This window comes from Cetorhinus maximus, chromosome 6 (assembly GCF_964194155.1).
Source record: "Cetorhinus maximus chromosome 6, sCetMax3.hap1.1, whole genome shotgun sequence".
In the NCBI taxonomy this organism is placed as follows: Eukaryota; Metazoa; Chordata; class Chondrichthyes; order Lamniformes; family Cetorhinidae; genus Cetorhinus; species Cetorhinus maximus.
Window position 1 is genome coordinate 21,617,394 of NC_135884.1, and position 13,245 is coordinate 21,630,638.

The window sequence follows — 13,245 nt, forward strand, 5'->3', positions numbered from 1 at the left end:
CTAATAATTATGATAACTCTGGTTATCATAACAATGAGTATCATTTGTTCACAATAGTTTTTTAAAAATATTAATTTCAGAATCAAATCCGTTTACTGCACTTGTTTTTGTTTTTGTTTCCCTTCCCCTGAATCTGTTAAATACAGAGATTTCCTGACACCAGCGGTGTTGGTTAACTTTTTTTTACTGTATTTTAGGGTATTGCTGGCACTGATGTAGCAAAAGAAGCCTCCGACATTATCTTGACCGATGATAATTTCAGCAGCATCGTGAAGGCTGTCATGTGGGGCCGTAATGTTTATGACAGCATCTCCAAGTTTCTACAATTCCAGCTGACAGTGAATGTAGTTGCTGTCATAGTTGCGTTTACTGGAGCATGTATCACCCAGGTGAGGGTTTATTTCCTGTTGTTTGCTTCCTGAAAGCCCATTTGGGGCCTGTTATCAAAAGAACAACATCAGGCATTATTGTGTCACAGAATTCAGCCAAGTCTTTTGGGCTATGTGTTGCATGGTTGTATGTTGTCTCATGAAGGGGTCTAGAGGCTTGTATGATTGAACAATAATCGTTTATTAATAACACATCACTGTATATATATTCAGGATACAGTCCTGACTAGGTGCTATCTTCATGCTAGTGTACTCACCACTACACTTTACTACTCCCCTGTGACTCTCTACGTCATAGTGTGAGGGGCACTATTTCCCCAGTGCCGCATTAACCCTTACAGTCCCAAACACCCTAATGCTACACCTTCCCACAAGTCTTTACCGAAATGTATTTATTTATTTATTTACATATTTACATGCTACCCCTCCTCCCCCCAAGTCTCTTACTTTACAGATTCAGACAGTCTGGAGCCTTTAAGACTCTTCCAGATCCCGTTCTTTTCAAGATTGGAGGAGTGGTAGTCTCAACTGCTGCTTTGGGCTGACTTTGTTGGTCTGGGGTTGAAGTTGTAGTACTTGGTGCTTCAATTATTTGGGTTTCTACATCTGGTTCGCTCAAATGTATGATAGGAGGTTTGTCATGAGGAATCAGGAGAAGACTCCTTCTATTCCATCTGATTGTGCCTTCTTGGGTATGTATCAAGTAAGACCATCTTTGATCTTCACGTCTCAGGACACTGATGCCTTCTCTGTCAAGTCAGTGATCCAAGCCTTGTCACCTCTGTTTAGCCTGGACAGGTTTCTAATACAATACCTCCTATTGTAAGTGGAAGTTTGTACCTGTCTATAGAACTGTTCTTGGTCCTAAACCTTCTGATAGTCCCTAACTGCCAACCCTGGGATTCATTTCTACGGCAGCATGGGAAGTTGTTGGGACTAATCCACATTGCAGTGGGGTGGGTCTGCATGTCAAAAACGCCATTGTCATTTTTCTTCAGGAGGTTTTAATAGTGCAGACTCCCCTTTCCAACTCACTGTTAGATTATGGATACCTTGGGGAGCTGGCGAGGTGTTGAAATCTCTTATTCTTGGCAAAATGAGTGAAGTATTCATTAGTGAATTTTGGGCTCTTATCGCGCACCACCAGGTCCGGGATGCCATGGATCGCAAAGATTTCTTTCAACGACCTAGTGACCGACTTTGTGTGCGTTGTGTGTAAATGCTTCACTTCAACGCACCAAGGGAAGTAATCAACAATGAGGAGGAAGGACTTGCCGTTGTATATAAATAGATCCATTCCGAAGTGTTCGCAAGGTCTGGTAGGGAACTGTGTGGGGATAAGCCCTGGACTGGTATGTGCAGCACGCACACCTGACAGTTTCAAATCATCTGTTCAATTGCTCTTGACATTCCTGACCAGCATACTGCAGGCTGGGCTCGTGCTCTGCACTTTGTGAAGCCCAAGTGACCTTGGTGGATTCATTGTAGAATCTCAGGCTGGAGTGAGATGGGAATGACTAAACACTCATCACACACTAGCAGATCATCAATTGAGGCGAAGCGTTTCTGCTGTTTGAATTAAATTTTCATAACATTTCCACCTGGACGCTCCAATGGCTAACCTTGTGGGCAGTACTGACGGATACGGATGCACTCCATCATGCATCAGCTCTTGACATATTTGTTGAAGTTTTTGGAGCTAGCTGGCAGCTGTATTGTCACGAACTGGCTATAGGATTTGAACTTGTTGACCAAATTGACACTATTATAAGATGGTTGACTGTAGCTCTGGACACTGTGTCCGCAGTTGTTTGATGATTCCCCTGGATGTACACTGTCTCATGTACAAGTGAAATCTCTGAATTCTGGGGGGGGCATCCTGGCGAGTTCTTTCTTGTCCAGCAGTTTGTAATCTGTCTCGATGATCACTCTCAGTCCAACAATATAGCCAGAGAACTGCTCACAAGCCCATGTTACTTTGAGGGCCTGTTTTTCAGCAACTGCATACCGCATCTGCGTCTGACAGCCCTTTAGACATGTAATATACTGGTCGGCATCACCCATCCAGCTGCTTTTGGAACAGAACTGGGGAGGCATGGCATAGTGGTATAGTCACCGGGTTCAAATCCCACCACGGCAGATGGTGACATTTGAATTCAATGAAAAAAGGTCTGGAATTAAAAGTCTAATGATGACCATGAAACTATTGTCAAGTGTCGTAACAACCCATCTGCTTTACTAATGTCCTTTAGGGAAGGAAATCTGCTGCCCTTACCTGGTCTGGCCTACATGTAACTCCAGACCCACAGCAATGTGGCTGACTCTTAACTGCTCTTTGAAATGGCCTAGCAAGCCACTCACTTCTCAAGGGCAATTAGGGATGGGTAATAAATACTGGCCTAGTCACCGATGCTCACATCCCATGAACGAATAAAAAGAAACTGCCCCATGTCCTGTTGACAAGGCATCCGCTGCGATTGCAGTTGGCAGGGATAGGTTGTAGTCAGCCAGTAGATCTGGTAAGAGCAGCATGTCTTTGATCTGACCAAATGCTTGCTCTTGGTGTGCATCCCAGCACCATGCTAGTGCCTGTTTGAGAAGGTGTCACAGAGGCTCTGTGACCTGTGCTGGGTTGGGCAGAAATTTTGAGTTGGTTCACCACGCCCAGGAATCTTTGGAGGTCTGGAATGGATGACGGGTTTGGAAATTCATTAATTGCCTTTCATTTGTGTGGGTTTGCCATGATGCCTTTGCGGCTCACAATATAACCTAAGAAATGAATAGAGGTCTTGGAGAACTCGCACTTATCATTCAGCTTCCTGCAGGCATTTCAAGACAGCCGTGAGTCTACTGTTGTGTTTCTCAGCAGTCACACCATGGATAAGGACATCATCCATATAACTCCTTTTAGACCTTGTAATGTGGCCGACATTGTGCACTGAAAAATCCCGGATGATGAGGTAATGCCAAAGGGTAAATGATTGCAGCAGAATTTGCCAAATGAGGTGGCAAAAAATGTCGGCAAATTAGAAGTCATGCCTAACAGAACCTGCCAGAAGCTACTGTTGGCATCAGGTTTCGAGAACACTGTGCTCTTGGAGAGTTTGGTCAAGCTATCGTCCACTGAGAACGTCGGGTGGATTTCCCTCAGAAATGCTTGGTTGAGTTGTGTCAGGTCAACACAGATGCAAATGTACCAGTTTGATTTCGGAACTGGGACCATCCTGGAACACATTCTGTCAGCTGAGTGATGGGGGAGATGACCCCAATCTTGGTCATATCATCAAGTTGCTGTTGTACTTGTTTCATAAGCGGGTGTAGTATTTTCTGTGATGTAAACAGGCACACAGGTTTGGTATCATTTCTCAGTGTGATGCTGTGTGCAGTCTTCAGTCACCCCAACCCAGTGAAAACTTTTGAAAAATCCTTCTTAAAATTGGAGCCAGATCCTTGCTGGTTAATCTCATCGATCTTTTGGATGAGGTTGAGGTCGACACAAGCTTTCCTGCTCAGGAGAGAAAATTCTTGGTTGTGGAGCACATATAACGTCTCCTGTATTTGGTTATTTTTATATTGGACCGTTGGCTTGCAGCATGCTTTTGACTTGGAGCTTGATGCCTCCTGGTCCATATAACTGTCTTGTAGGTGACTTCAGACATTGTTTCACTAGCCACGGTTTCTTATCCGACAGGACCATCACACTGGCTCCTGTGTCTAACTTGAAATTTGTGAGGTGACCATTTACAGATATGTTAGCATTCCAAAATGTGAATCTGGGATACTTAATTTCTCCCAAGAAACATTATTGGACTTCTTCGTGCCGTGGTTCATCTATCTCATGGATTCGTTTGGGATCCTCCGCATGTCTCGAAGTTTGGGCCTTACACATCTTTCCAAAGTGTTCCAGGTGGTTGCAGTCAAAGCACTGCACAGTGGTTGCTGGATGTTACTCGTGCCTGTGAGGTCTTTTGGTGTCACAGCGCTAACATGGTCTGCCTCCATCGTGTGTTTTGCTTGGTTACTGCTTTCCTTGCCCTGGAGTCTCCTTGCCCTTTTGTTGCTTTATGAGCTGGACTGTTGGGGTTGCTCTGTACCGCAGTTTAACTTCGCCATGCATAATGGATTGGTTTTGTTGGTTGGCTTCCGATTGTCTGACAGCTTGGATGGCTTTTTCCAAAGTCAGATCTTCTTTAGATTGGAATACATCCAAAAGAGTATCATCGACCATTCCCACTACTATTCGGTCTCTTATGTGTTCTGACTTAAGATCACCATAGTCACAGCCTTCAGCCAATCTGTATAACTTATTTATGAAAGGGTCAACAGACTCCCCTGACCTTTGGACTCTCTTGTTAAATTTTGGTTTCTCTAAAACATTTTTGCTTCTTAAGTTAAAGTAGGTGTCAAAGGACTTCATGGCCTCTTCAAAGTTACCGAAAGAATAGTTTATTCCTTGTCTGGCAATTATGTTGTCAGTTATTGGACCTACTGAATATAATAGTGTATTCACTTGTTCAGCCTCTATTTTCATATTAAAGCCTGATGCTATCATATATCTTAAAAATCTTCTTCTCCATAATGCCCAATTTTGCACCTGGTCTGGCCCTTCCATCTGCCTTAATTGGTCTGGGATTATTGATTCATAGCTGTTTTCAGTAAAGGGGAACACAGCTTTACATTCTTTTTTTCTTTCTTCCCATGCTTGTTGGGATTTGGAAGGCTCCTGTCATGGTTAGGGAGCCATTTTAAACTTCAGCGATTCTGCAGAAAATCTTTTGAATGAATCATTTTGACGAGCTAGTTGCTTTCCTCAGCTTGGGGAATCAAATTGAAAGTGATTTTTTGATCTGACTTCTCTTTAATTTTTTTTCCATTCACTTGCAGTCACATGTGTTATGGATCCAGGCTGCAGCGTTCTTCAAGCCGCGCTGATTAAACAAACAGTCTGCCTGTGCTATCTGATTGTTGTGCCAAATTTAAAGGCTTATTTCAGCCTTCTTTTTTGGAGCTTGCTAACTCTTTTTACAATCTGGCTAGGTTCTTTCCCTCTGCTTTCAATCGGGTTTCGCAGTGAAGCTCCACATGCTTTGCTGGAGTCCTTTTACACTGCAAGGTGGATTTTTCTTCTGCCCTTCAGGCCCCCGTGCCTATAATGGAGCTTCTTTGGCAATCTCCAGTTTTGTATTTGAGGTCTTCAAGTTAAGCACACTTCTCTCAGGTCGCACAGCGGTTTGTTTACTTCTTCATGCTTAGGGATTTTGGGGTCCTTCAATCACTGCCACCATGTCGTATGTTTGCATGTTATCTCATGAAGAGGCCTAGAGCCTTGTATAGTTGAACAGTAATTGTTTATTAATAATAGGTAACTATATACATATATACAGGATACAGTCCTGACTAGCTGTTATCTTCATGCCGACCTTGCCAGACACACCACTACACTCTACTACTCCAGTGTGACTCTCTATGTCATACTGTGGGTGGCAGTGCTTCCCCAGTCCCACATTAACCAAACTGCTGGGTCATAACAGGGTCCAAGGCCCATGAGGGGTGGCCATTGGGGGTCAGGACCAGGAACTGGAGAATTGGCAGGTGAGGGCGACAGTGGGGTGGAGGTGAGGCAATAACGATCAATTCCTTTAATCCGATTCCACACTCAAATATGCTCCCCACCCTCTTGGTTGTGTGCAGCTGATGCTGTCATGGGTTGGCTCAGGGCAAACTTATCACGGGGCCCTTATTTGTATGTGTAAATGGTCCATTGCCTGGTTCAGGCATGGGTAAAAGACATATTTATTTTCCTTAACTAATATGGTAGGTGATGCACCTCTGGCCAGAAACTTAAGCACGCTTGCTGCCTGCTACATTGGACCTTAGTCAACCAAGTAGCATCCACAAAACGAGATACTACACAGAACAGTTTCTAGGTCTTTCTCTTTTGCTAATTTTAGTGTAAAGGTAGATAGGAATAATAATGAGTGTATTTTGGGAGAAGACGCTAATTACCTATATATCTGTGTCAAGCATAGCCCTTGGTATGTGCCCCTTTTGCTTAATTCATTGCTTCAAGTTGGCCGATGTGGTAACTTGTAAAACTCTATTTCAGTCATAAGATTTTGGATTTTTAATTTAAGCCTTCATTAATTTTTCATTATTTTGAAATTACCCCAGGGACTCTCAGTAACTATCACAGCCTTTTTTCATATATATATATATATAATGTATATGGAGCTCAATGTATTCGTCATTGCAGTTCACCTGTGAAATCTCTTCTGTTGAAATTACTATGCATAAGCCATGAGTACTGTGACATTGAGAGCTATGACTTTGTGACATTCAAGGTAATTGCCTCTATTCTCTTTCATTCAATTTCCTCCATATACCGTTAATAAGGTCAGCACACCATTGGGGAAAACTGCGGAAAAAAAAAACTTGTCTATTTTTATAGTTGGTATCTTGTAACCTTCCACTTCTGTGTTGTAAATAATGCTCTGTTCTCATTATTGACACTAACCACATAGAAGTTGCCCCATAGATGTGACGTTTCTCTGAATATTACCACATAAATTTTCATCCTTGGGCTCAGTACTTGGTACGATATCCGATTTATGCCATGTGTTTACTTCAGAATCTGCTCCAATAGGAAACTGTGCAATTCCAACTGGACATCTGCAGGAAATCCTTTCTACTGTCACTGCAGCTGATGCCTCCCTTCTGTCCACAACTTTGCAAGTTTTAGCAAGAATAAAAGGAAAGGTCAAAAACAGCTAAGATCTTTTCTTTATTAAGTACAAGAAACACAGCCATTTTACAATTTGTTCTCTTCCATTGTCTTTTTCATAGTAGGGAAACTAGGTAGGAGATGAAACATCATGGTTGATTCTGTGACCCAAACCCTATTCCTGAAGGTTCAAATCAACACCTGTTAACTTTTATATCCTTTCTTCTTGTAGTTCTGGATATTCTGCTGGTCCCAACTTGAACATTCTTTATTAGATACTCCTGTTCCTCAAGTATTGTTGAACATCAATTTGTCCATGTGACTTTTGTGGATATTAGCTCTGAGATTTACTCTCCTACTGCTTTTGAAATATCCACAGCCTTCTAAACCCAGTACAACCCAATTTTATGCAGCCTACCCTGATAATTTAACCCTTTAAGCCCCAATGTCTTTCTGGTAAATCTGCACTCTATCCCCTCCAAGGATAATATATCTTTCCTTAGGTGCAGTTCCCAGATGGGATCTGATCAAGATAGTGCAACTCAAGCATGACTACTACCCCTTTGTACTCCAAGACTTGTGAAATAACAGCCCATTGGTCTTTTTGATTATTTTTTGTACCTGGATACCCAAATCGCTTTGCTCCCCAACAGTTTTTAGTCTTTCCCTCCAAACTGGATTACCTCACACTTCCATATATGAAACTCCATCTGCCACAGTTTTAATCACACATTTGACCTGTCTCTGTTCCTTTGTAACTTCGTGGTCCCCTTGATAAACTTACTGTTACCCCTAGGTGTCGCCTGGCAACTTGCATGTTTAGCTCTCTAGCCTTTCACTCAAATCATTGATATAGATGATGAAAAGCGGATGTCCCAGAACACTGAGGAACACTACTTGTCACATTTTACCAATGAGGGTATGGGCAGAATCTTCTGCCTGTCGGGTGGGCCGGTCGGGAGCGGGTGTGGAGCCAGATGCCGTCCACGATCGGCTGCGCGCTGCCATTTTACGTGGGCGGGCAAATTAAGGCCCGCCCAGCATGATGCATGCCCAGTAGCGCTGAGCGCGGGCGGGGGTAGGAGGGTGAGTAGGGTGAGTCGGGGCCTGCGCTCTTTCGCACATGTGCACAAAAGAGCGCAGAAATCTCCCTGAGGCAGCGCCGTGCCTCAGGAAGATTAAGTTCAAATTGAAAGTTCAAAATAAAGAAAAATTAAAATTATTTAGACATGTCCCCTCATGTGACAGTGTAACCATTGGCTTACAAGGGAAATTAGAGATAGTATTAGATCCAAGGAAGAGGCATACAAATTGGCCAGAAAAAAACAACAGACCTGAGGATTGGGAGCAGTTTAGAATTCAGCAAAAGAGGACCAAGGGATTGATTTAGAAGGAGAAAATAGAGTACGAGGGTAAGCTTGCGGGGAACTTAAAAACTGACTGTAAAAGTTTCTATAGGTATGTGAAGAGAAAAAGATTGGTGAAGACAAACGTAGGTCCCTTACAGTCAGAAACAGGAGAATTTATAATGGGGAACAAAGAAATGGCTGACCAACTAAATACATACTTTGGTTCTGTCTTCACAAAGGAGGACACAAATAACAAACCAGAAATGTTGGGGAACACAAGCTTTAGTGAGAGGGAGGAACTGAAAGAAATCAGTATTAGTAGGGAAATGGTGTTGGGGAAATTGATGGGATTGAAGGCCGATAAATCCCCAGGGCCTGATAATCTACATCCCAAATTACTTAAGGAAGTGGTCCTACAAATAATGGAAGCATTGGTGGTCATCTTCTGAGATTCTATAGACTCTGGAACAGTTCCTACAGATTGGAGGGTAGCTAATGTAACCCCACTATTTAAAAAGGGAGGTAGAGAGAAAACAGGGAATTATAGACCAGTCAGCCTGATGTCAGTAGTGGGGAAAATTCTAAAGTCCATTATAAAAGATTTAATAGCTGAGCACTTGGAAAACAGTGGCAGAATCAGACAGAGTTAGCATGGATTTACGAAAGGGAAATCATGCTTGACAAATCTACTGGAATTTTTCGAGGATATAACTACTACAGTTGATGAGGGGGAGCCAGTGGATGTGGTTTATTTGGACTTTCAGAAGGCTTCCGACAAAGTCCCACAAAAAAGAAAACTGGTTGGCAGACAGGAAACAAAGAGTAGGAATAAACGGGTCTTTTTCCAAATGGCAGGCAGTGACTAGTGGGGTACTGCAGTGATCGGTGCTGGGATCCCAGCTATTCATAATATATATTAATGATTTAGATGAGGGAACTAAATGTAATATCTCCAAATTTGCAGATGACACAAAGCTGGGTGGGAGGGTGAGCTGTGAGGAGGATGCAGAGATGCTTCAGTGTGATTTAGACAAGCTGAGTGAGTGGGCAAATGCATGGCAGATGCAGTGTAGTGTGGATAAATGTGAGGTTATCCACTTTGGTAGCAAAAACAGGAAGGCAGATTATTATCTGAATGTCTATAAATTGAGATAGGGGAACGTACAACGAGACCTGGGTGTCCTCGTACACCAGTCGCTGAAGGTAAGCATGCAGGTGCAGCAGGCGGTAAAGAAGGCAAATGGCATGTTGGCCTTCATAGCGAGAGGATTCAAGTACAGGAGCAGGGATGTCTTGCTGCAATTATACAGGGCCTTGGTGAGACCACACCTGGAATATTGTATGCAGTTTTGGTCTCCTTATCTGAGGAAGGATGTTCTTGCTATAGAGGGACTGCAGCGAAGGTTTACCAGACTGATTTCTGGGATGGCGCGACTGACATATGAGGAGAGATCGAGACGGTTAGGATTATATTCACTGGATTTCAGTAGAATGAGGGGGGATCTCATAGAAACCTATAAAATTCTAACAGGACGAGACAGAGTAGATGCAGGAAGGATGATCCCGATGGTGGGGGAGTCCTGAACCAGGGGTCACAGTCTGAGGATATGGGGTAGACCACTTAGGACAGAGATGAGGAGAAATTTCTTCACCCAGAGAGTGGTAAGCCTGTGGAATTCGCAACCACAGAAAGTAGTTGAGGCCAAAACATTGTATGTTTTCAAGAAGGAGTTAGATATAGCTCTTGTGGCGAAAGGGATCAAAGGATATAGGGAGAAAGTGGGAGCAGGCTATTGAGTTGGATGATCAGCCATGATCATAATGAATGGCGGAGCAGGCTCGAAGGGCCGAATGGCCTACTCCTGCTCCTAGTTTCTATGTTTCTATGTAGGTGTGTAAAAAATATTTGTTAATTTAATAAAACCTTCATGAAACCTCATCTCACCCATGGATGAGGTTTCATGATAAATGCGAAGGCCACTTGGGCTCTTTGTCTGTCCGCCAACCTTAAGGTTCAACGGGCAGCCCTGTCAATTATTTAAATTACTCTCCTAATGCCCTTAACAAGCCTTTGACAGTTCGTCGGGTGCGCAGCCTCCTCCGGCACACGCCCATCGAACGGAAGATCGGAATGGCGCACAGTGACGTCGGGACGCACGCCTGACGTCACCGCGCCTCAGTTTACGCGTCGGTGTGTGGGGGCGGGCCTTTTGTTACCTTTATCCCAAGTCTCGATCTTCTTAGCTCTGAACCAATTACCAGCCCATGTCACAAGCTTGTCCCCAATTTCATGCACTCTACATTTTGTTAATAACTTATTATGCTGAATGTTATCAAATGCCTTTTGGAAGTTAACATGGAAAACATGCCTGGACACTCCCCTGTACACTTTGTCAGTGACCTCCTCCAAAAATTTAACTGGATTAGTCAGATATCCCCTACCCTTCAGAATCCAGGCCAAGACTGTGATCAGCTCCCTATTTGTTCAAATGCTTAATCACTCTGGGGGAGTTTGGATTGAGCGGGTTGTAACAAGATTAAAAATCTGAAAATTGACTCCAACCTGCCTGTTTTCAGTTTTAGCAGAGGTGAGATGGGGGCTGTTGGCAAGCAACCCGCTCAGAAGAAACAGGTTGGTCACTTCAATATTATCATGATGCTGCAAGCCTCAGATTTAACCACCATTTTAAATTTAACCTGGGCCGGCTGAGTTTTTTGGGCCTCAGGAAACCGGGCAGCTAAAGGGAAGTGTGAGGACTGCTGGGCCCTTGAGGTGTAAATGTCATTTCATTTACCTGCTGGGTCCAGCTTGCTTGCTTCTCCAAACTCCCCTTGATAGGACACCCTCCTACCCTTCCAATCTCCCCACCCTTCGAAACAGGATCCTGATCTTCACCCAACTTCCAGGCTTCCCTCTAACCTCTGATGTTCATCCCCATTCTCCCCCCGCCCTTCCCCACAAGCCTTTCCAATCTCTTCCTCACCTCTACTCTCCGACCGTGGCTTGGTGCTGAATACCTAACTGCCAGACAGCCAGTCAAGCCAGCTGCAGCCAGGATATGGTGACAAAAATGGTAACAAGTCCTGCCATTAAATTCAGCATGATCTAAAGGAAACCTGTTCTTCTGGACTTCCTGACCACAAAACCGCACCTCTGATGTAAAATTGGGACCTCTATCCCTGATAAAAATTCCAGTTGCATTCCCATACCTGAGAGGTCTGTACTTAATTTGTTTCTCCCTCCCTCCCCTCAATCCCCACCCCACAACCATCTTAAATATTGAAGTGACATTTACAACTTTCCAATTACATAGGACAACTGGCAAATTTAGAGAGCCTTGGAAAATTATGGCAAATGCATCTGCAATTTTTCATCTTGTTTCTTTACACTTGAGGGTGGAAGCCAGCAAACCCTAGAGATTTGTTTACCTTAAATCCCATTATTTTCTCCAATACCATTTTTTGCTTTTATTATGTTTACTAGGTTCTTTGTCCTTTCTTATTTTTATGTTCCTCAGTACCACTGGTATTTTGTCCTCTCTACTGTGAACTTGGAAACAAACTATTAATTTAACAAGTCTACCGTTACCTTGTTGTCTATTATACACTCACCTACATCTGCTTTTAAGGAGCCCACATTCTCTCTTATCACTTTCTCTTAGTCAATTTATAAAAACTTAACCTGTTAATTTTGATATTTTTGCAAATTTTATTCATAAATTTTTGCATCCCTTTGTACACATTTGTTACTTTTTAAAGTTATCCCAATCTGCTGGATTTCCACTTTTATTGCATTTGTGGAAGCCTTTTCTTTTAACTTAATGCTGTCTTTTACAATTCTTTTTATATTGCCATTCCTAGTTGTAACAAAATATATAACAAAGGAAAGTAATGGTCTTGGATTATCTCTTTACTTATCTATCTACATCATTATCTCCTATCATCAAAAAGAACTGACGATGGTTACTCAGGCTACCTTTCAAAGAGAATGAGAATAATTTGGCCTATATTTTACACTCAGCAGCAAAGTGATGGCACATGCCACTGACCTCATTGAAAATAACCCACAAAGACCTAGGGCTGAAATTTTTGGCTGTCGGGCGGGCGGGCACGACCCAATCTCTGGCGGGCGGGGAGCCGATCCCCGCCGGAGAAGCAGGCCTCGCCGCTATTTTAATTGGGCGGGCCAATTAAGGCCTGCCCAGTGTGACTTCCAGCAGGAAGCGTTCTGCGCTTCCTGTGCGGGCGGGGGGGGCGATTCCCAGAATGCAAGAGTGTGACCTTTCGCACATGCTCATGAAGGAGTGCAAATCTCCTTGAGGCAAAGTGCTGCCTCAGGGAGATTGCTGAAAGGTTTTCAAACTTTAAAAATAGAAAAATAAAAAAATCATTAACATGTCCCCCTCATGTGACAATTTCACACGAGGTGGGACATGTTAATAAATTGCACAAAAACTTTAGTAAACTTTTTTAAAACCGACATGAAACCTCATCCCGCCGATGGATGAGGTTTCATGTTTTTTCAGAAGCCCTCTGTGGTGTGGTTTTTCCGGTTGCCACTTGGATCTGGTGCCACGGAAAACCAGGGGCAGGATTTTTCATGTTGGTGAGCGGGGCGGAGCCCGCTCGCCGACGCATAAAATGACAAGCGGTGACGTTGGGCGGAACTACCGATGTCACCGTGCCCCATTTAAATTTTCAGGAAGGTGGGAGCGCAGCAAAATCAGCTGTGCGCCCGCCCACCTGTCAATGGCCAATTGAGGCCATTGACAGGATCAATTAAGTA

At 43.4% G+C, this 13,245-nt stretch overlaps 1 protein-coding gene across 13 annotated transcripts in view; it reads left to right on the forward strand.

Moving 5' to 3' along the window:
• The window catches only part of atp2b2 (ATPase plasma membrane Ca2+ transporting 2), a 404,278-nt gene that overhangs the window by 332,173 nt on the left and 58,860 nt on the right, over window positions 1-13,245 (forward strand). For all 13 annotated transcript variants that reach the window (XM_078543393.1, XM_078543387.1, XM_078543389.1 and 10 more), the window contains one exon: window positions 198-389. In XM_078543393.1, coding sequence (XP_078399519.1) covers window positions 198-389 — 192 coding nt within the window. The remainder of the gene's footprint in view (window positions 1-197; window positions 390-13,245) is intronic.